The sequence below is a fragment of the Ostrea edulis genome, chromosome 6 (assembly GCF_947568905.1).
Source record: "Ostrea edulis chromosome 6, xbOstEdul1.1, whole genome shotgun sequence".
NCBI lineage: Eukaryota > Metazoa > Mollusca > Bivalvia > Ostreida > Ostreidae > Ostrea > Ostrea edulis.
This window is the reverse complement of record NC_079169.1, coordinates 53,749,986-53,771,209: the sequence shown is the minus strand read 5'-3', so window position 1 is coordinate 53,771,209 and position 21,224 is coordinate 53,749,986. Positions and strand designations below refer to the sequence as shown.

At 37.4% G+C, this 21,224-nt stretch overlaps 1 protein-coding gene and 2 long non-coding RNA genes across 3 annotated transcripts; 1 reads left to right on the top strand and 2 right to left on the bottom strand.

Moving 5' to 3' along the window:
- Positions 1-751: 751 nt before the first annotated feature.
- On the bottom strand, positions 752-1,550 carry LOC125647247 (uncharacterized). The gene is made up of 3 exons (XM_048873939.2): positions 1,357-1,550; positions 1,021-1,242; positions 752-794 (listed from the first exon to the last, which is right to left on the bottom strand). Exons 1-3 carry the CDS (start codon positions 1,548-1,550, stop codon positions 752-754), a joined length of 459 nt encoding a protein of 152 aa, XP_048729896.2.
- A 9,081-nt stretch (positions 1,551-10,631) lies between these two features.
- LOC125667790 (uncharacterized) lies at positions 10,632-12,802 on the top strand. Its single transcript, XR_008795879.1, has 2 exons — positions 10,632-10,803; positions 11,857-12,802. It is a non-coding gene; the product is annotated as an uncharacterized LOC125667790 (long non-coding RNA).
- On the bottom strand, positions 12,683-14,338 carry LOC125667791 (uncharacterized). Its single transcript, XR_008795878.1, has 3 exons — positions 14,124-14,338; positions 13,451-13,554; positions 12,683-13,030 (listed from the first exon to the last, which is right to left on the bottom strand). It is a non-coding gene; the product is annotated as an uncharacterized LOC125667791 (long non-coding RNA).
- Between the last annotated feature and the right edge of the window lie 6,886 nt (positions 14,339-21,224).

The following is a 21,224-nucleotide window of genomic DNA, read 5'->3' as shown; positions in this document are numbered from 1 at the left end:
CCTCTGTTGTGTTCAGGGGTCCGTTTTTGCCCAACTATCTATTTTGTATTGATTTTAGGAGTTATGAGATTGATCACTGTTCGCTATCTTCACCTTTCATATGGTCAATTTGTTATGAACAGTTGGTGGTATTATCAAGGCATATTGATAATATTGCTCATTGGAATTGTGAGGATTGCTCAAGATATTTAAAAGATCAAATGAAACGAAAAATCACTTTATTTATATTTAGTATTTATTTGCTTCATTTATATCATATAAAATGATTGTGCGGGTTTGTTCGGTTAATTTTGGTCATATATACGCGATACGCACCGATAAAGATATCGCACTTGTGTCAGAGCGGAAAATGTTGTGGGAGTTACGCCCCTTGACACGAACCCGCCATATTGAAACTATAGACGCTGATCAGCAGGCGACAGAAACATCGAATAAACAACGCGTAAATATGGTGTTATGTGCGGCCCCAAACTGCAATGTTCAATATGGACAGGGGTTAGCAATGTTCAATTTCCCTACAGACACAAAGAATTGTGAAGTTTGGGTAAGGAAATTAAAAACAGTGGATTATTGGCCGTTGAAACACTCCAAGCTGTGCGAACGTCATTTTACAGAGGACTGTTTCGTAATTGAGCCGTCTAAGGCACGGTCTTTGGGCTACTCAAGACTGCAACTAAAGAAAGAGGCAATTCCAACTGTCTTTAATTACACGCCGTTACATGTACCTAAAGGCCAAAAACGGAAAACAGATTCAGACCCTCCTCTTCCAAAACAAAAAAGCAGAACCTCCAGAGCTGTGGAGAAAAGAGGAACCACGAAGGTATGTTTCAATATAGATCATATTAAACATATTGGCTATTTTATTGACATTAATCCAGTAATACTCGGTTCATTTTATTTGTTCTTTTCACACAACCTTACCACCACGTAATTCTTTTAAAAGGACTAAAGCTTACTTTTATTACCCCCCCCCCCTAATGGTCATCAATATGAATTTTGATCAGTCATAATAAGACATACCTGTGAATCAATTCCCCCTCCTCCAAGGGACCATTATCTTGAATGTACTCGTAATAGGACGTTTCCAAAACCCATCTGTTGTGACAGTTTGCCACAAAACCCACGTGATCCGTGATGCAGGACACGCCCATTTCTTCAAGCCTCGGTACAATCGTACTGAATGCATGGCAACATTTAGACTCCCTTCTTGTGGACATTGCGATGCAATTACCACACGAGCACCTGTTAGAAACATAGCAAAATAGTTTTACAAATGAAAGCACTACTGAGCATTGAATACTCGTTTCGTTACTATTTTAAAACAGTTTAATAGAGTACGTGTGTAAATTAACTAACCATTGCATATCAGATGGTGAAGGGCATTCGTCCGATTGATCCTCGCTGATTTCTGACTCACTATCGTTTTCCGGTAGTGGGGATGTGTCGCGCAGTACAACTGGTTCGTACTGGTAGGGCTGTACATTAACTCTAAGTGATATATCTATCTCAGGAATACTATCGTCCGAATCGCTTTCATATCGTGCCGCCATATTGAAATATCAGGTTCGCCTAAAGGGCAGATAACTCATACAATAAAATTTTCCGGGTTGAAATTAACAATGTCGTATCTACCTGGATGATGGATACAAAAATTATTTTTATGAAAAAACATTTAAGGAATGGTATTTTCTAACTAAATCTATTAGAAAAACGAACTTCCAAAATCGTTTCAGTTGACCTTTAAGGAGAACAAATACATAGTTTGCCAGATTTAATATGAATATGCTATGATGCAGGTGAATAAGATAAATTTAAGCAGATGGTACTTTAAAGAGTGAAATGCCATGCAAAATTTTATTTATCCTTATACTTTTCAAGAGGACATTGAGAACTTAAGCAGAGGGTAATGTAGGAAATTGTGATTCTTTAATTATCATTGTAAGCTTAAATATACTAGTAAATTTAGTAAGAGAGAGAGAGAGAGAGAGAGAGAGAGAGAGAGAGAGAGAGAGAGAGAGAGAGAGAGAGAGCTATAGCTTATGATCTTGTTATTTCCAGTCGTTTGACTGAGTATGTTCACATCTGCCATGTGCGTAGGTTGGTTTTTTTTAAAATACACTTCATGTTACTGGTGTTATTTACAGTCATAATCAAAGGTTTGCCTTTAATATATATATATATATATATATATATATATCGATATATAAATATTAGGTATAATTTGTGTAAATATATATATATATATATCGATATATAAATATTAGGTATAATTTGTGTAAATACCCAAGTCCTGAGTTGGGACCGCATTTATTTTCATTTGACCCCTATCTTCGGGTCAAAGTTGTTTACGTTGCAGACGGCTTTTTTGTCACGAAGAGGGTACCTCTAATGTAAGTGTTGAATCTTTATCATAATTGGATTTATAAACTGAATTATAAGCTATTTTAGTCAAAGATAAACACCATGGTTCCGTAGAATGCTTAGCCGGGGTAGATTTGATGGGGACTGGTATTGTCCGGAGAATGATTAGTGTTGATTCCTCCCCGGTTGGGTTATCCCATCTGTTGCCCCGTACTATATAAGTCAGAACCAGACAAGATTCAGGGAGATAACCAATTTTACTATTAAGATAGGACGTTCCAAGTGTTGCCTGAGAAGGCTGATCTGGAGATATTAACATTACTTAATCAATTAGGATCAGATTAGGTAATTACATGTAACTTAGGTTAAGAATCATTCCCAGTTAGCTGTGTTTAGGATTACTGGTGTAAAGTCAATTTTTAATAATAAGTGTAAGATTCAGAATATTATTCCTATAAATACATAGTCAACTAATCAATCTAAGGGGGGTTGGGGGTTATTATTTTTTTATGCCAATGATAATTTATATTAGTTCGTTATCTTCGCCTTTCATTGGTTGGGTCAGAATACAACTTACCATATTAATTCATACAATTGGCACCAGGTTAAATCTCTGTAGCTCTATTGTAACTATATTATTAAGATTGTTCTTTGGTATTGTTGCATGAGAGGCCCAGAAATATTTCTGGATTATTATATAAATGGAACAAACTTCCTCTAAGTTACTCAATAAATTTGTAAACTTTAAATCAGAGTCATTTTTTTCAACATTGGATTGTTGTCAAAGAAAACAATTGGTGGCAGCTACTATGAAATCAACCGCTTGGCTGTTACAATACAAAATTAAGAGATGGGCAAACACAAATCCCTGGGCATAGCAGAGGTGGGATGAGGTGCCTAGGATGAGTAAGAATCCCATGTTCACCGGTCACATCCGTCGTGAACCCTATATCTTGATTAGGTAAACGGAGTAATCCGTAGACAAAATCAGTATCTTAAGAATGACTTTCCGTAGTCAAGAATTGCTTAACATTTGGTGTGAAACACGTCAGACAGCATTCGACCCAGTGATAACTAGTATTTGCAAATTAAATTATTATAACGATCATAATATTTGTCAGTCGCCTGGTTAGATTTAAAAATTGATAATATGCAGAATGTGCTCTCGCGTATCGAATCAGTCGGAATAAATAAACATCATATGCAGGTGATAATGGAATGTTGCAACACAAGCATGAGAAATTGACGGTGGAGAAATTGAAGTCATCTCGTTTGTCATCAAGTTGTGTTGTTAGTAAAGCTTCTCCTTTATTTTGATATAAAGAAAGTTCTCGAGTTTACGTTTCATTGCTGTTTTTATCACTTCTGGGCACAGGCAATTACATCGCTTGGGGGTCGAATTTACTATATAAAGAGTAAAGGTATAGAACTCTAAATATAGGGTACCCAAGTTAGCCGATGTAAAAACAATAAATTAATTGATATAAAATTCTACTTTGTATTCTAATTTATTCATACATAATCAATCTACATTACTACCAAAGTTCATCCCGAAATTCCGTATACTTCCCAAGATATGCAGAAATGAACTCGGAAAAATGCCTATTATTTTTTGGTTGACTTTTAGCTGGGCCCTGACAATATACGACTACACAGTGTTTGAGCATTGCAACAAGCTATCAAATAGAATGTGCAGCATAAAATATCATTTCTAAAATGAATTTCTTACCCCAATTCATAAAATTAAGTCCGTAATAGCTCCAAGTGACTGAAAATTTTAAACCGTCTGTACTTTCAGTTATCACAGTCATTTTCATCGGTGCCACTAACTACCCACATTGACATCATTATTGTCAATCGTCAAACACCTGTGATAATGTGATTTAGATAAAAATAGACATGATAAGACATTTATATATTTATAAAGACTTGTTATTAGCATAATTTATGTACTATAATGAATCAATATTGATAAATATTAGTATTTAAGTCTCTAAATCGTTATGCCTTGGGTCCTTCCATCTCTTTTGGGTAATTAGTCATAACTACTCTTTATATAGTAAATTCGACCCCCAAGCGATGCAATTGCCTGTGCTTCTGGGCTGCCATATATCTCATCAAGTCGACTCCATATCCTTAGTAAACTCCTTTATTGATCCAGTTGATTTGATGAACGAACACTATCGCCTGAAAAACTAGGGCCCAAGAATTTAACAATCAAACTAGGACCCAAAAACTTTACAAGCAAACTAAAACCCGAGAATTTTACAAACAAGTCCAGTTCTTTTGAAACGCTACTGTCAAGTTCCTTAATCAATGACTCGAAACTGTCTTTCCAGAATATGTAGTTCTCAGGTCAATCGTCGAATTTGGAAAATCTTGCGAGAACAAAATGCTATCTACGAAGTTGATCGATTAAATATTGTTTTACGTCCCTCTCGAGAATAATTTCACTCATATGAAGACGTCACCACTGCCGGTGAAGGGCTGCGATATTTAGGCCTATGCTCGGCGCTTTTAGCCATTGAGCAGGGAGGGATATTTGTCGTGCCACACCTGCTGTGACATGGGAACTCGGTTTTTGCGGTCTCATCCGAAGGACTGCCCCCATTTAGTCGCCTCTTACGACAAGCAAGGGGATACTGAGGACCTATTCTAACCCAGATCCCCACAGGAACTTAGTAGTCACAACATTGACCCACAGAGTGAGTCAGTGTATGCTGAATTCCGTGCACTTGGGGATCAAGTAGGTTCTGTGTCCCTGTATGTATTAACAGTCTCGATTAAAGTCAGCATTTCGCAAATTCTATGGTCATAACGATCTAGTTTGCCAATACAACTTATCATTGGGTCAAATGCTGTCTGACGTGTTTCATACCGATTGTTAGACCGTTCTTGGTACACTGATTATAACTACGGACAACTCCGTTTACCTGATCAGGATGTAGGAATCACGGCGGGTGTGACCGGTCGACAGGGGATGCTTACTCTTCCTAGGCACCTGATCCCACCACTGGTATTTCCAGGGGTCCGTGTTTGCCCAACTATCTATTCTGTATTGCTTATGGGAGTTTTGAGATTCATCACTGTTCGTTATCTTCACCTTTCATGTGGAAGTCGACCCACTTGCAGCGAAGTAAATTCCATTCGGATGCTAAAGTAGGTTCTGGGGAGAAATCTTCTATATAAACTGTCTCGTTCCATACATGCTAAGGGAAATGAGGTGTGCGAGTGTCGAGTCTGTGGTGCAGTGTGTAGGCTTTCGAAGGTGTATACATAAAGGATGTGACCTTCCATCCATCCATCGTGGTAGAGTTCCCATGTAAACGGGTCAGTAATCACAGGCTGAACCGATCGAACAGTGAGTGGATCTCTAACAACTTGTTCACGTTTAGGTAAGAATGCCGGTGTTTCTGCACATTCACTCAAATAATCGAATATCTTCCTTAGGGGCCATCACAGATGATCTTACGAGAATACCATGAACCAACCTCTGATAAGTCATTTCTGATGGTGGTTTCTAAAGCATATATCTCTTCAATTGCCTATTTCTCTGTTTACAGAGACAGGTCCATCTTGATCAACTGCTGCTTTTAAATAATTTCAGCGTGTGCCTTCTTCAGTGTGATTTCCACACCCTCGTACTTCAAACGTATCTATACAATATAGGGAAGTCTGCATAGAAAATGCAAGAATTATAGCTAGTTTAAAATTGACAGACAATCATAAAGATCAACATGTTTTTAACTATGAAATATGGCGCGAATAATTTACCATTCTTACTACACGAAATCAATCTAATATTCCGTTGGTAAACACATACTGCTATTTTTCATGACATAACTGAATTGATTGATTGATGTTTTTCGCCACACTCAACAATTGTTCAGTTATCTGGTTGCGCCCAGTTTTTATTGGTGGAAGAGAGAACCCAGATACAATGTACCTGGGAAGAGACCACCGACCTTCCGAAAGTAAACTGGGAAACTTTTTCACTTAATTAACGGCGCGAGCGGGATTCGAACCCGCACCGACAGATGTGAGAGGTCGTGTGATTTTGAGAACGATGCTCTAACCACTCGGCCACAACTGAATAATGGCCTAATTAATTACACTGATTAAAACAAACTTACATTTCGATGAGCTCTAACCACTCGGCCACAACTGAATAATGGCCTAATTAATTACACTGATTAAAACAAACTTACATTTCGATCCGCGCCTGATATTATGGTCGAGAAATCAAACAAGTTCTCTGAAGTTGAAATAAAAAATATGCTAGAGTTCCTCATTGACAATATCTTCGTGGTCTTTGGTGATCAGGTCTTCCAACAGTCTGTTGGAATTCCCATGGGCACGAATTGTGCTCCTTTGTTAGCTGACCTGTTTTTATATTCATATGAAGCAGAATTTATTCAAAAACTTCTACGTGAGAAGAAAAAATCTCTCGCTGTGACCTTCAATTCGACTTTTAGATATATCGATGACGTTTTGTCTATTAACAATGATAGCTTTCATTCATATGTCGATTTGATATATCCCTGTGAGCTCGAAATAAAGGACACCACAGAGTCGTCCACTTCTGCTTCATACTTAGATATTTTATTGAAAGTAGACATTAACGGCAAACTAACAACTCAACTGTATGACAAACGGGATGATTTCAGCTTCTCCATCGTCAACTTCCCACATTTATGTAGCAATATTCCATTATCACCTGCATATAGTGTTTATATCTCTCAAATGATTCGATACGCAAGAGCTTGTTTTTGGTATAGTCAGTTTTTAAATCGAGGTAAGCTACTGACAAACAAGTTGATGGTACAGGGATTTCAACAGTCTCGATTGAAGTCAGCATTTCGCAAATTCTATGGTCGTTATAACGATCTAGTTCGTCAATACAACCTCGCATTGGGTCAAATGCTGTCTGACGTGTTTCATACCGATTGTTAAGCCGTTCTTGGCACACTGATTTGGACTGCGGATAACTCCGTTTACCTGATCAGGATATGGGGCTCACGGCGGGTGTGACCGGTCAACAGGGGATGCTTACTCCTCCTAGGCACCTGATCCCACCTCTGGTGTGTCCAGGGGTCCGTGTTTGCCCAACTATCTATTTTGTATTGCCTGTAGGAGTTATGAGATTGATCACTGTTCGTTATCTTCACCTTGCATTCAATCCCATATATTTCAACACTTTTGGTTTGTTTTGTTTTTTTAATTTATTTATTTTTTTAAAATCCTTTTTTTTTTTTTTGTTACAACAATGACATTTTTCAAAACAAACAGCACAGCAAATACAATATGCGCATTTATTTCAGACAATATCGAGCATGCGATTACATTTAATTTACATTTTCTTTTATTTTTCATTCCACCAAACACTTAGAATAATTTATGTAACAATTTCCTTTTTATCTTCATTGTTTTCTGTATTTTCATATTTAGAAAAATATGTCCATTCACAAAAATACGATGCGTGTGATAAAAAAATTAACTGAAAATTTAGATTTTTGTGCGATTTACTAATAAGTAAGTCATTTCACCCTTTTGGGCCTCTAGGTGTCTTACAAAATGTATTGACGCATGCGCGGAAGTCATTGTTTATCATGGAGGCGAATTTGATAGCGAAAGGATGTAGTGTTTGAAATGACGACGATTATCGTTGCTTTAGTGTGGAATTTAATGGTTTCAATTGTATTCTCTTGCGGCAAAATAATTCATTAATTGATATCTGTAAGTTTTCGAACGATTCACATCAAATGTAAGCTGAAATAAATTCAAACCGAAGCGCGACTGATTTCCCACATACTTTATGAAGGCTTGGACAGAAACGAGGGGGATAGGAAAGACCGAATATAAATAACCCCCTCGTTTCCACAGAAACTATCTATATATATACTTTATTACGTGGTTGAATATTTATATATTGATACTTCAATCCATTAGTGACATGAAGATGTGGTTTTCCATTATATTCTTATGTAAAATGCATTGCCAATAGCTTCCGTCTTCTGCATTGTTGTCTTCTAAATCAATACGACTAATAGTATAAGATATTTCTAGTTCTCAGTGTGTGGAGTACAGAACTTGTATCAAATGATGGACCGCATCCTGATTAACAAGAGTATGTCATTTGAACAATGAATAGTTTAGGTTTTTCCAAATGTATTAGTTGAATATAATCAACTTATATCCGAATAGGGGCTGTAAGTCTCGTTTCTCGTCACTTCGGGTGACAACAAATCCGATTCAGTATATATGAGTATAGAATTGGGCCAACTACACGTCCGAAAAACCAACGCTTATGCGTAAATCAGAGAACGCTGTGTACCACAACCATTTGTTATGTTCCTGTTTAACAAGTTGACGTATATTGTCAATGCAGTGGTTCAAGTGTCGATACAGAATAACCAGGTAACTGCAAGTATACGTTCATTTCCACCTTCATGAATGATTATTCGATAATTACGCAATTCATTTGTACTTTTAATTCAACTTACTTCTTCTCTTTTAATTCAAACAACTAGGCCTATTATCGTTAATAATTAGACATACAAATGTACAATGTAACTCAAGTAGATAATTTTATGATGTGGCTAAAATTGAGGGGGGGGGGGGGGGGTTATGGTTATATTATTGCCCTTTACTTCACTGGTTTTTATCATTATTATTTAAGCAATTTGGAGAAAATAGTAATATTAAGATAACTTGATTATCTATGGCTTGATTATGTTTGTAAATATTTAGCAAGAAATTACAGGGGGGGGGGGGGGGGGGGGGTGGGGGGGGCACTGCTTGTCTAAAGATATAGAGGAGGCAAATGCCGGAGAGAGTAATTTCAGTGGTAGAGAATTTGTAGAATGTGTATCTTCTGTACGAGAATAATTGACGCCTCTTTATTGTGGATTCTCTTTTTATAGTCTTCATTGTACATTATATATAAACTTTTTCTTACATTTAGAATTCAGGAAGAGTATTTTCTCCCTCAAGTCCAGCCATTTAGTTTAAACTAATATTTTTCTATACATAAAACTGTGTTTATACAATTTGAAACTGGTTTAGGGAGAGAGGATAGAAAAATTCAATGCAGATGGAGAAAGTTTGTTTAATAATGATATTCCCAGTAAACAGTGAATACAGTTGTACGAACCTTAAAACATAACATATTACATGAATGTTATCAAATTATAACACCCCCCCCCTTTTTCCCCCACAAGTACCAACCGAATCTCAATGAATCCACTTTCTAAAAACAATAATTTATTGTTTTATAATATTAAATACTATCACTTCTTTTTGAAAATTGTGTAAATATTACATTTATCAAGCTTTAGCTGCAATAATGTAGCCCTCTCCGAGTTTATTAATCTGACCCCCCCCCTTTTTTTTTTTTTAAAGGAGAGGGATATATTATTGCAGCTAATCAAGGTCATGCACGCACGACGCCGATAAGAAATCAGTGATGAAGTTTTGTTGTATATGTCATGGAAAGAGTACTATTTAATAGTGCTACAGCTGCTGTGTCTAGGAATGTTTTTTGTAAAAATTCTCTATAGATCGTAAAATTATGCTCCCTCCCCCTATAAACATTTCATTTATACAATTTCAAGCGTGACTGCATGTGACGTATAACTGTATACATTTTGATTTGTGGATTGTAAATAAATACATGTAAATCTATTTATATTTACTTGAGCGTATATGTAACTAAAGGGCTGATGATCGGTATGAAGGCCCTAGATGTGGTAACAAACAAAACCAAGATATTTATCTAATGGAAATCAAGTTTACTACCGGTATTAGAATGCATTTATACTGACCTGCAAAACTTTCCCCATAACGTCCAATTCTTTCCATCGTCCAAAACAACGATAAAAACTGCAGGATATTTCCAACTTGTATGATTTCATGCAAACCGTAAAGGTTTGTTTGTCACCGGAAATACTCAAATCTCGCGTCATCTCGTTTGCGAGCTTACAGCCCCTATCAATCTCTCATACAGAGTTGTCGATCCTTACAGTGCTCACAATGTGAGCACTGTAAGGATCGACAACTCTGTATGAGAGATTGAGCCCCTATAGGATTTTCAAATTGACGTCATGGGCGTTTACAGCTTTGCCTAACCATGCAATGTTTGAAAGAAAAGTACTGGCATCGCTGCCACACATCAATTGTCAATATTCATTTATAATTGAATTATGGAAGAATTGGAATGTTTTCATATTGCTTATGTTTTATACGCTGGAAATAGAAAGTTGTTAATAGGGTCGGAAAGTCTCGTTTACTTTCACTTTCGATTTACTACTTCCGGGCAGCAGTCGAAAAATGTCACTTTGTTTTGCTTTGGTTATGCTCAGATGACAGCGTTAAAATGAACCTACAGCCTATATAGATTCCCTACTTATGCAAAGAGAGGAAGAAGTGGATTTATAGATGCAGGTAAACAAGTCATAATACATATATTTTTACAGTTAAATCGCCGATTGAAAACTCAGAAGCAGTGAGCTCTACCCACGACCGGGTGATTGATCTAAAACATATTTTACTGAATATTTTCGATAATAAACAGCTGTCAAGTTGAAGGGTTTAGTTTTTGATGAGTTAGAACTAACATTACATGACACAATTATGCAGTATGTTACTTTTGATAAAGGAGACAGACTGAATGCAAAAGGGTCGGTGGGTGGGTGGGTGGGGGGATAAAACAATTAGCTGGGTAAAGTAAATATATGCAGGTATCTATTTGTACCATGTTTTGTCAACCTCCCTGATTAATAGTTGATCATATAAACTTGTAATAACACATTTTTATGGGATGCTGATAGCTGGGGGGGGGGGGGGGGGGGGGGGGGGGGGGGGGGGGGGGGGGGGGGGGCAGTGGCTCATTTTTCATTATGTTTTAATTAATAATGATATTGCTTATGTTTTTATTGTGACCCTCACGGAAAATGGTACCAATTTGGAAACAAAAAATCTTCAAAGACGATTGGGATCACTGAAATAACATGTTTTTACAATATTTACATTAAGAAACATAATACAGGACCTAGAAAAAGTTTTTGATACACATATACTTCATTTCTGCATATGTGTTTGTAAACCACTATGCCTTTTGTGGCAACAAAGAAATAGTAAACATTCATCCATACATTCAGATCTTAAATTAATTCAATTTAGATTGTGGCGTTTGAATTCTTCTTGAAATGAAAATTTTGATAGAAGATGTTTATTTACAGTAATACTGTTTAATAATGCAGTGGTGGGACAAGAGGGGGTGGTGGTGGTGTCATCCCCCATTTGGTAGTTCATATGTAACAAATATGGGGATTTGGGTTGCAATTATGATAATTTTAATTTACACACATACCTCTTTTAGGGGGATAATATGAATTACACTTGCCCCCCCTCCCACCCACCCTCCTTTGCAAATTATCTTGATCCACACCTGCAATACTTTTAATGATATTCACTTGATGTCTATGCTTGTTACAGATGCTGTTATATACATCATTTCCGTCAGAAGTATCAATGTGTTGGTGGCTGTTATGAAGAGAATGGGCCCATTTTAACAACTTCTAGGATGGGCGGTACAAGGGTTCATACCAGTGACCAATTTCCCATGATTCTTATGAAGTTGCACCTAAATCTAAGGGATTTACATTTAGCAGGCCAGAGTGCTCAATGCTGAATTTACCTCTGAAAGAATCGCAATGGATACAACAAACATAACACTGGATTTAACTTTAAAAATGAATAACTAGTCATTATCTGACAGCAACTACATTGTGCAAAATTTGTCACACAGCAAAGGCTATCACTTGTGAAGCACAATTGTTCTGAATTCTATCCTGGATCCACCTCTGATGGTGACATTGTTGATCACTGAGGTGTATTGGAGATGTTGAAGCCAGCTAATATATGATTCTTGCTAATAAAGGATTTGATAAACTTTAATCAGGAGTGACATTGAACATATCACCTTTTCTTTCATCAAAATCTCATTTCAGTAAGAATGAAGCACAGCTGTTACAAGACCAGGAAGAGTCAAATTCATGTGGAGTGTGCAATTGAATTTAATTAAAAACATCCATATTCTAAATCATATACCTTCACAATACAGACATATATATCTGTCCACTAAGATTTTCAACTCTGTGTGACTCTTGTACATTTGCAAATCCTCTACTGAAGAAAATAGCTGATATGAATTTCACAATTAATTAAATCTTACCTTTGGACTTAGATACTATAAATGTACAACTTCTTACTCACATTATTCTGGATTGTCAAGTTGTATTAAATGCATTCAAGTAAATGATAAAGTGAACATTTATTTAAGGTTGCTAGTCAAAGAAATTGTTACAATGGTGATTCATGCACATCTTCACACTGATCATTTGTAGCAAAAACAAAATAAAACTAATGGAAGACATTTGAATTTTCACAAGTCTGTCTAGTTGGTTATTGCAGAGAAGGCACAAAGGCTCAATCATGTATGTCAAATATAATTCCCATAATTCATCTCGAAGGATGAGAATCACTTCCATGTTCATTGGTGTTCAAACTATGAAATCACAAGTGGTGCCTGTGAGGTAAAGCTGATGGAGAACTTGATGCCAATAACCATGACTCTCTTTGGGCTGCAGCACACCTTCCGGGTTGCACTCTGAAAATTTTACCCCCAAAAAATAAAAAAGACTGACATCCACTATGTCTATATATTTTTTCATTAAAATACCAATGTTTGATAATTCTTATTTGGACATTCAACATTTTCTTATAGCATAATAAAATTTATTTACTTATACCACTGTTTGATAGAATTTGTAAAGAAAAACTTTATAATGATATCTGCATTTATCTAGTAAAAAATCCCCATATGTTTGCACAGGCATCCTTTGCTGTTGCAGGTAAAGGACATTTTTAAAATTTCTATATTGTCTGGAGATGCATTCATTTTTGGTGAACCTTTATATTTTGGGATCACCTGAATTTACATGTATACAAGTATTCATTACAGAATGAATATCATTTAATATTGATAGCTTGACGAGCATATATTGTATAAAGAGCTCTGGTGAGTTACCTATATTCTGATTGCCTGGGTGGATACATTTCTCTCATTGTCATAGCTTTACGAGGTGCAGACTTAGGATGCTTTATCCAGCTATGTTGTTTGCCCTTTTATATCTAAAAGATTAACAAATTAACATTGTAGTCATTGTCACACAAAACATGTAGATTATGCACACTAAAATGCAAATTGACTATCTGGACTTGTCAATATTTCATATAACATGTTCTATCAATTCAGCTGAAATTCAGATAAACCAAAATTCATAAGATAGATAATTCAGCTGAAATTCAGATAAATAAATAAAAAATCTTAGATGCCAGTCGCGGGTTTAAAGCCCCCCCCCCCCCCCCCCCCCCCACACGAATTTCTGGATCTGTTTCTGTATGCAGTTTTACATACCAAATGTATATACTATAATATTATAAATTACTGCAGCTACATAGTGGAAACAAAACTGACTCGTGGGACTTCCATATGTCTCTAATATGAATGGTGTCAGTAAAAAGTTCTGTTTTCATTTTATAGAAATATCTTTATGAAATAATTTAGATTAATTTCTAAATGAAACCGTAAAACGTTCAAAATCATAGAATAAAATAGGGATATATATCCATGTTATACACAACAGGAAAAAAGACTGTGCAGTGCATATGATGCAGACGACTCTATAATGTCAACATACCTGTACTTTGTTGGAAAATGTCTCGTATTGACGCTTGAACAACCGCTGTAATAACTCAGAGCTCTATTTAGAACACATTTTCTAAACCCAGTTGTTATCCATCGCTCTCTCGCTTTTTGTAGTAAGCTCTAAGTGGTTTTGAACGTAGCGAGTCTAGTAGATTATTGATAATGCCATCCTGACAACTGCCCGGAAGTACGATTTCACGTTATTTCTCGCGAGTCACATGACGAGACTTTCCGACCCTATACTGAAATATTTTGCATTTTAATATCATAGTTATCTGTTATTGGAAAAGTCTAAATGCTCCATTCTTATACACAAGTCTATGAAAAAATCTTGGTAAGGATTGAGCAAATGCGTTTCATCGACGTCTTGAATAATTCACATGACTCGAACGAAAGTGGGTAAATAATGTAGCCCAAACTTTGGATTTCTACTAATTCTCTCTTCATCTGTTATCATTAGAGCTCACTAAATAAACATGTACATGTAACACAAACAACCAAGAGTTTCTTCCTCAAATAAGAGGTGCATATATGCTCCCCATCCCGACTTATCATTTGTCGAGCTGTACTGTTCATGACATATATACTGATTTGTTATTTGTATTCAAAATCAAAGCAAAAGGCGATAGATTTCCAATGGCTAGAAAACGCTCGGCATCAGGTGTGAATGTCACGGGTCTTCGAAGATGCCCCGTATCACAGTAGGTGTGGCACGCTAAAGAACCCTCACTGCTCAATGGCCGTAAGCACCGAGCACAGGCCTAAATTTGAAGCCCTTCACCGGTCTTGGTGACGTCTCCATATGAGTGAAAAATTCTCGAGCGAGACGTTAAGCAAGATACAATCAATCAATCCAATGGCTTGGATTCTACGAGTACTGGTACATTTCTAAAGAGACTAACGGACGAGTTGTGTTCTTCCAGCACGCTGAATGTGTTACATTGCTAATTTTCTGTTTCTCTTGAAAAAAATATATTAGACAAAAACTGTCATGAGTTCATTTCCCCCGAGTTTGCCAGAAACAAATATTTAGTTTTTGTGCAATGCTACTTTGATACGCATCTGTACAATTAATTTTCTGAATGCACTAAGACATCCCCAATCAATAACATTCTATGGCGTGTGACATTGGATTAATGATGACCGAGGATCCCATCGGAACTGGTACCGCGACATCCACCGTAGAGTCGATGTTTAGTCCTTGGAAACATCAATTACACCCTGTGCATGATTGCCAAGTGCATATGAATACTTCAGTTAGCTAGGTTTTATTTAATATTGCAAAGACTAGGTTTGGATTTTCTCCAGGGTATATGATTGATTGAACAGTATTTTGCGACGAATTTGCGAGATGAGGTTGGAGTCATATTTCGAAGAAGGCCGAGATAATTAAATATATTTACAGTGCATATAAGGTGTCCGGATAGCGCCATTGTATAAGTGATACTGTGTATTAGAAAGAACGCCGTGTTAATCACTCAACATCCGGTTACGGTGTCAACACAACACGTCGTGTTAACACGATTCCATAAAACGCACCGTCACAACTCTACAGTCTAAAATTATTGAGCAAAATGATTCGATCATAATTATTCACAACATTTGGTCTTTTTGTAAATTGGACTTTTTGAGTTCCTCTTGTAAGAAAACTTAGAGCGCAGGTTTGATTAGTCAATTGAATATTGTTCAACATCCCTCTCAAGAATTTTTCACTCATATAGAGACGTCGCCATTTGCCTGCGAAGGGCTGCAAAATTTAGGCCTATGCTCGACATTTACGACCTTTGAGCAGGGAGGGATCTTTATTGTGACACGGGACCTCGGTTTTTGCGCTCTCATCCGAAGGGCCGCCCCATTTAGTCGCCTCTTACGACAAGCAAGAGGGTACTGAGGACCTATTTTAACCCAAATCCCCACAGGACGCGTAGGTTTGAACAGATATACGAATACATTTTCTTAGTAGACTTGCGACATTTAAAGTTTGCTTGTACTAACCGGGAGAAAAATCCGTCGAAAATTTTGTAATTAAACCTATTGAGTTACCTCTGACATGCATTTCAGATACCGTCAACATTAGAGACAAGGTAGATTGAACTGTAATGAACATGATCTCTTGTAAGAAATAAAATAACGTTTTGTCTTTGTTTAAGCTGTAAAATTTTGGCATTTGCGGGCGCCGAAATAGGCCTATAAGAGTATTTTATTTTGTCGTTCTTTCATTACATGAAGAACTTTGCTAGACTTAATCATCGAAACTCATCGGAAGAATGAAAATAAGTTTCCAACCAAACAGGTCAATGTATTTCAACAAGATATAATACCTCTGATTGTCCATCAAACACGTGATGTGTGCTACTTGGTTGTCATTCAGACACTTGGTATCTGTTCTGATTGTCATCCAATGTAATTATATCTACCCTTAAATTGTCGTCCAGGCGTATGGTATCTACCCCCAGAAATGTAGTATCTATTCTCTGATTGTCGTCCAGACATTGTAGCAGTTAACAAGTTGGGTGTATATTTTTGGTGTTGTTCTGCATCGCCACGCAGCCGTGACCTTATAAGTGTATACAAGATACAGGGCTCACGGTGGGTGTGACCGGTCGACAGGGGATGATTACTCCCCCTAGGCACCTGATCCCAGGAACCTCTGGTATATCCAGGAATCCGTGTTTGCCCAACTCTCTATTTTGTATTGCTGATGGGAGTTATGAGATTGATCACTGTTCGTTATCTTCACCTTTCACTCACCTCTTTTTGAAATATGTACCATTAGAATTCTTAGTAAGTGGATCTGCTTCACACCAAAGCTTGGGAACCCTCTTTACTTCCAGGCCTTCCCTGGCAACTGTGACGTCTCCATATGAGTGAAGGTAATAGATCGTAAAAAATAGATATGTGTCTAACAAAACATATCTAAGTATCCGACGCTTTCGTATCATGTAGAAGTACTTCCGTCAATCAATAAAGTTGTGGTTCTACTATGTCTTCATTTGCAAAATGAAATGAAAATTTCAAGGTAATTTTTACCAAAGTCTGAACTAATGCTGTTCCCAAACAATTGATTTTATATTGTGTAATGCCCCTCTCAAGATCATGGCCATATGAAAACTGGAGGCTCATATACATGTAATGAAAGTTAATTTTCTTTAAAACCGCTTCTTGGCTCAGTTCTAGCAAAAACGTAGGAGCCTTCACCTCAATTCTGAATGTTATGGTCCCTGCATCTGGGTCACTGGTTTTGAGCTAAAGTGAAGCTCTACGACTCATGTAGTGAAAATACATGACATGCTTAAAATATCCTTCTCGCTACTTTGTAACACTTAGCAGATAAATTGGGCTGATAAATTTATTGAGCATGGTGAACTTTTAACATTGTGTACTTCACAGCTCTTGAATCGGGGGACTCCAGGTTGTTTAGACGAAGCCCAATAGGTCGCGGTAGCTCAGTGGTAGAGCATTCGCTTCGTAAGCGGGAGGTCGTGAGTTCGAACCCTTCTCGTGCTAAGATCGCGTTAACCCTATGACGTTAAACTAGCGTAAGTAGTTCCTTCGCCAAACGCTCGGCATTTAAAGAGAAGAGAGAATCACGGGTCTTTCGGGTATGAACTTAACGGAGGTCCCGTGTTGCGGCAGGCTTTCACACACTAAAGAACCCTCACTGCTACGACCCTGAAAGCAAAACATAGGTCTACATGTGTGGTACTTCACCTACAGCTGGGGAAGTCTCAGTATGAGTGAGAGTATAAGTGAAAAATTCTCGTTCAAAGAATTATTGGCTACCCCCTTTAGATACTCCCCGAATTAAAAAAAAAAAAAAAAAAGTTTGGCATCCGTGTCTTCTCCTAAACCTTTCATCGGAATTTGATCCTAAATTATCAGAAATAATTCTGGGGTCATTTTGTAAATTAAAGGTCACTTATAACATACCCTATAATTATATGAAAGAAAACCATCCTTTCAACGGTATCAAGGTTTCTCAAGGTCATTCAGAAAATATCCCTTATATAAGGAAAGAGATCCCGCTTCTAAAGTTTTTGTACAGGTATTCACATATATATCACAAAATAGCTTTATGATGAAGGTCATTTTGTTAAGGTCAAGGTCACTCCGAACGTATAACCCTGTATATAAAATACTCCCATTATTTCAGATATTTGGTTTAAGATCTCTCGGTCATTTTGGAAAGACCAAGGTCACTCAGAACGTACCATATATAGATGGGGAAAAAAAGTTCCTTATTGCAACCGTTTTTTGAATAGGTATTGATCATATATCACATCAAAGGTCACTCAAGGTCATTTTGTACAGGTAAACGTCACTCAACATATACCTTCTATGTAGAAAACGTGTTAATTTCAACAGTTATTGATCATTGCACAAGTCATTCGTCAAACGATGTACTTCGTTCGTTAAACACAGTTCGGGGAGCATCCATCAGTTTTGCTGATATTCTTGTTTTACAGCTGAAGTGAATGAAAGCGGATATATGATGAATTGAAACGATGTTATGAAAAGCCCATTTAAACCCATCCTTAGGCTCTTTAACGTGCCAACACCTGTCACGAAACGCGACCTCCGTTTTAAGGTCGTTATACTATCCCTAAGACCAGTGACAAAAACTTTTTGCAGGCTTTGGCGAAGGGGCAATCACCACCTAATTTCCCATCTTTAGTTTGACGTGGACATGGCACGAGCGGGGCTCAACCTCAAAGTTTTCCAATCAATACGAGTAGAAATTTCTACAAAGAATTAAATGAATATTGTTTAACGTCTCACTCGAGAACTTTTCACTCATATGGAGATGTCACCAATACCGGCGAAAGGCTGCAATTTAGGCCTATGCTCGACGCTAATGGCCATTGAGCAGGGAGGGATCTTTATCGTGTCACACCAGTCCGAAATATCTGACGTTGCCAGGCACGGTAAATATCAAAATCATTAAAAAAAAAAAAAAGCCAGGAAAACGTCAGATATTTCGGACTAGTGCCACACCTGCTGTGACCCGGGACCTCGGTTTTTGCGGTCTCATTCAAAGAACCGCCCAATTTTGTCGCCTCTTACGACAAACAAGGGAGTACTGGAGACCTATTCTAACCCGGATCCCCATGAGACTTTAGGTCATTTTGGCCCACGTTGATATAACTGGAGGTTTGAGACGATAACTTTTCAAGTGGAGAGACGGTGGAATTTTGGTGTCGGTTACACTAATAAACGTCACATTGTCAAAGCGTGACGTCAATGAGAAAACCTTCAGCCTTTTTATGATCCCAACGTCATAACCAAAGAGGGGGCGGACAGGGTGAGGGGGAGAAAGAGGTTTAGTTGGGAGGTTCTCAAACTTTTTTTTAAAAATTCCTTTCGGTTTTCTTTTTCACCACTAATCTGTATCAAACTGATCGCATCGGATATACGTATTCGATGCCGTTCCAATTGCGGTTTGACAGACAAAAGAAAGTTTGCAAATACAGAAAACAAGAGGCCCATAGGCCTTATCAGTCACCTGAGCACTAGTTAAAAGTATCACTAGTCTTACACGGGCACCAGTTGGAGCATATTCCATCAGCAAAATATATCGGTGTTACAATATCAACAAACTTGAAATGGACCCAGCACATAAATAACATCTGTGCTAAAGCAAACAGCACCATTGGCTTTCTCAAAAGAAACATCAATACCATCAGCTATTCTAACATCAAAGAGAAATTCTATAAATCATTAGTACGACCAACAGTGGAGTATGCCAGTGCGGCCTGGAATCCTCACCAAAAGTCAAACATTCAAAAAATTGAAATGCTTCAGCGTAGAGCAGCCCGGTATGTCCACAACAGAGACCACAACACCTCATCTGTAACCGAGATGCTCAATCAGCTCAGACCATCATCAGAAGAGCGGCGAAGGAAATCTAGCCTCTGTGTTATGTACAAGCTTATCACCAATAAATTTCAGATTGACATTGGCGAGGAACTTATAATCCAAGAAAGAACATTCAGGAATAACAACACTATGGCAGTGCAAATTCCATCATGTTGAACATCAGTGAGGAAGGAAAACATTCTACCCACGACGTACCATCAAGGAGTGGAATGCCTTACCTATCTCTACTGTGATGGCTCCGAGCCTTGAATGCTTCAAGGCTCGTCTCCGTCAATAAGCCACGGGTTTCGTTTGTTTTTAAACTCAACTGTAAATAGACCTTCACCAATATATTTGTTTTAACATGCGCACACCAAACAGTGGCATAATAGTCATCATTTTGACGGTGGCCGCTTACTGGTAGAAGTATAAGTAGTCCTAATAGCTACGAAATCTAGAAAAACTCCTGTTCTGAATATCTAAGCTAAATTCTAATTTTCAACAATAGTATAAAACAAGATGTGTTCTTAAAACTTCAGTGTCCTCAAAAGTGCTTACACTGATGATTGATTGATTAATTGATTGATGTTTTCCGCCACACTCAACAATTTTTCAGTTATCTGGTGGCGCCCAGTTTTTCTTGGTGGAAGAGAGAACCCAGATACAATGAACCTGGGAAGAGACCACCGACCTTCCGAAAGTAAACTTGGAAACTTTCTCACTTACTGGCGCGAGCGGGATTCGAACCCGCGCCGACGAAGGTGAGAGGCCGTGTGATTTTGAGCGCGATGCTCTAACCACTCGGCCACGGAGGCTTACACTGATGAAAAGCTTCACATAATATATTTATTAACATTAAACGATATCATTAATTTGAACCCATCCTAGAGTTAAAACCCTGGGGTTGCAAAATTCACCATTTTTTGTACATCCTTTTCTGCTATTCCTAAATATAGGCCTACATTTAGATTTTATATAGTATCAGCAAACTTCAAATCATTATAATGATTTTGATACCACCCTGAAACCAATTCCTTATCCCCCTCAGAATCATGAAATCTACAATTTTGGTAAAGGACTACCTACTCCTTCTAAATATTCATTTAGTTGCAATTTAGCATCAATAGCATGAAATCTGAAATACCACCATGAAAACTACTAAAACCCAAAGTAGACACATCACTTTCTGAACTCAAAAAATCTGAAACAAATTCCGCCATTTTCAAGCATAAATTAT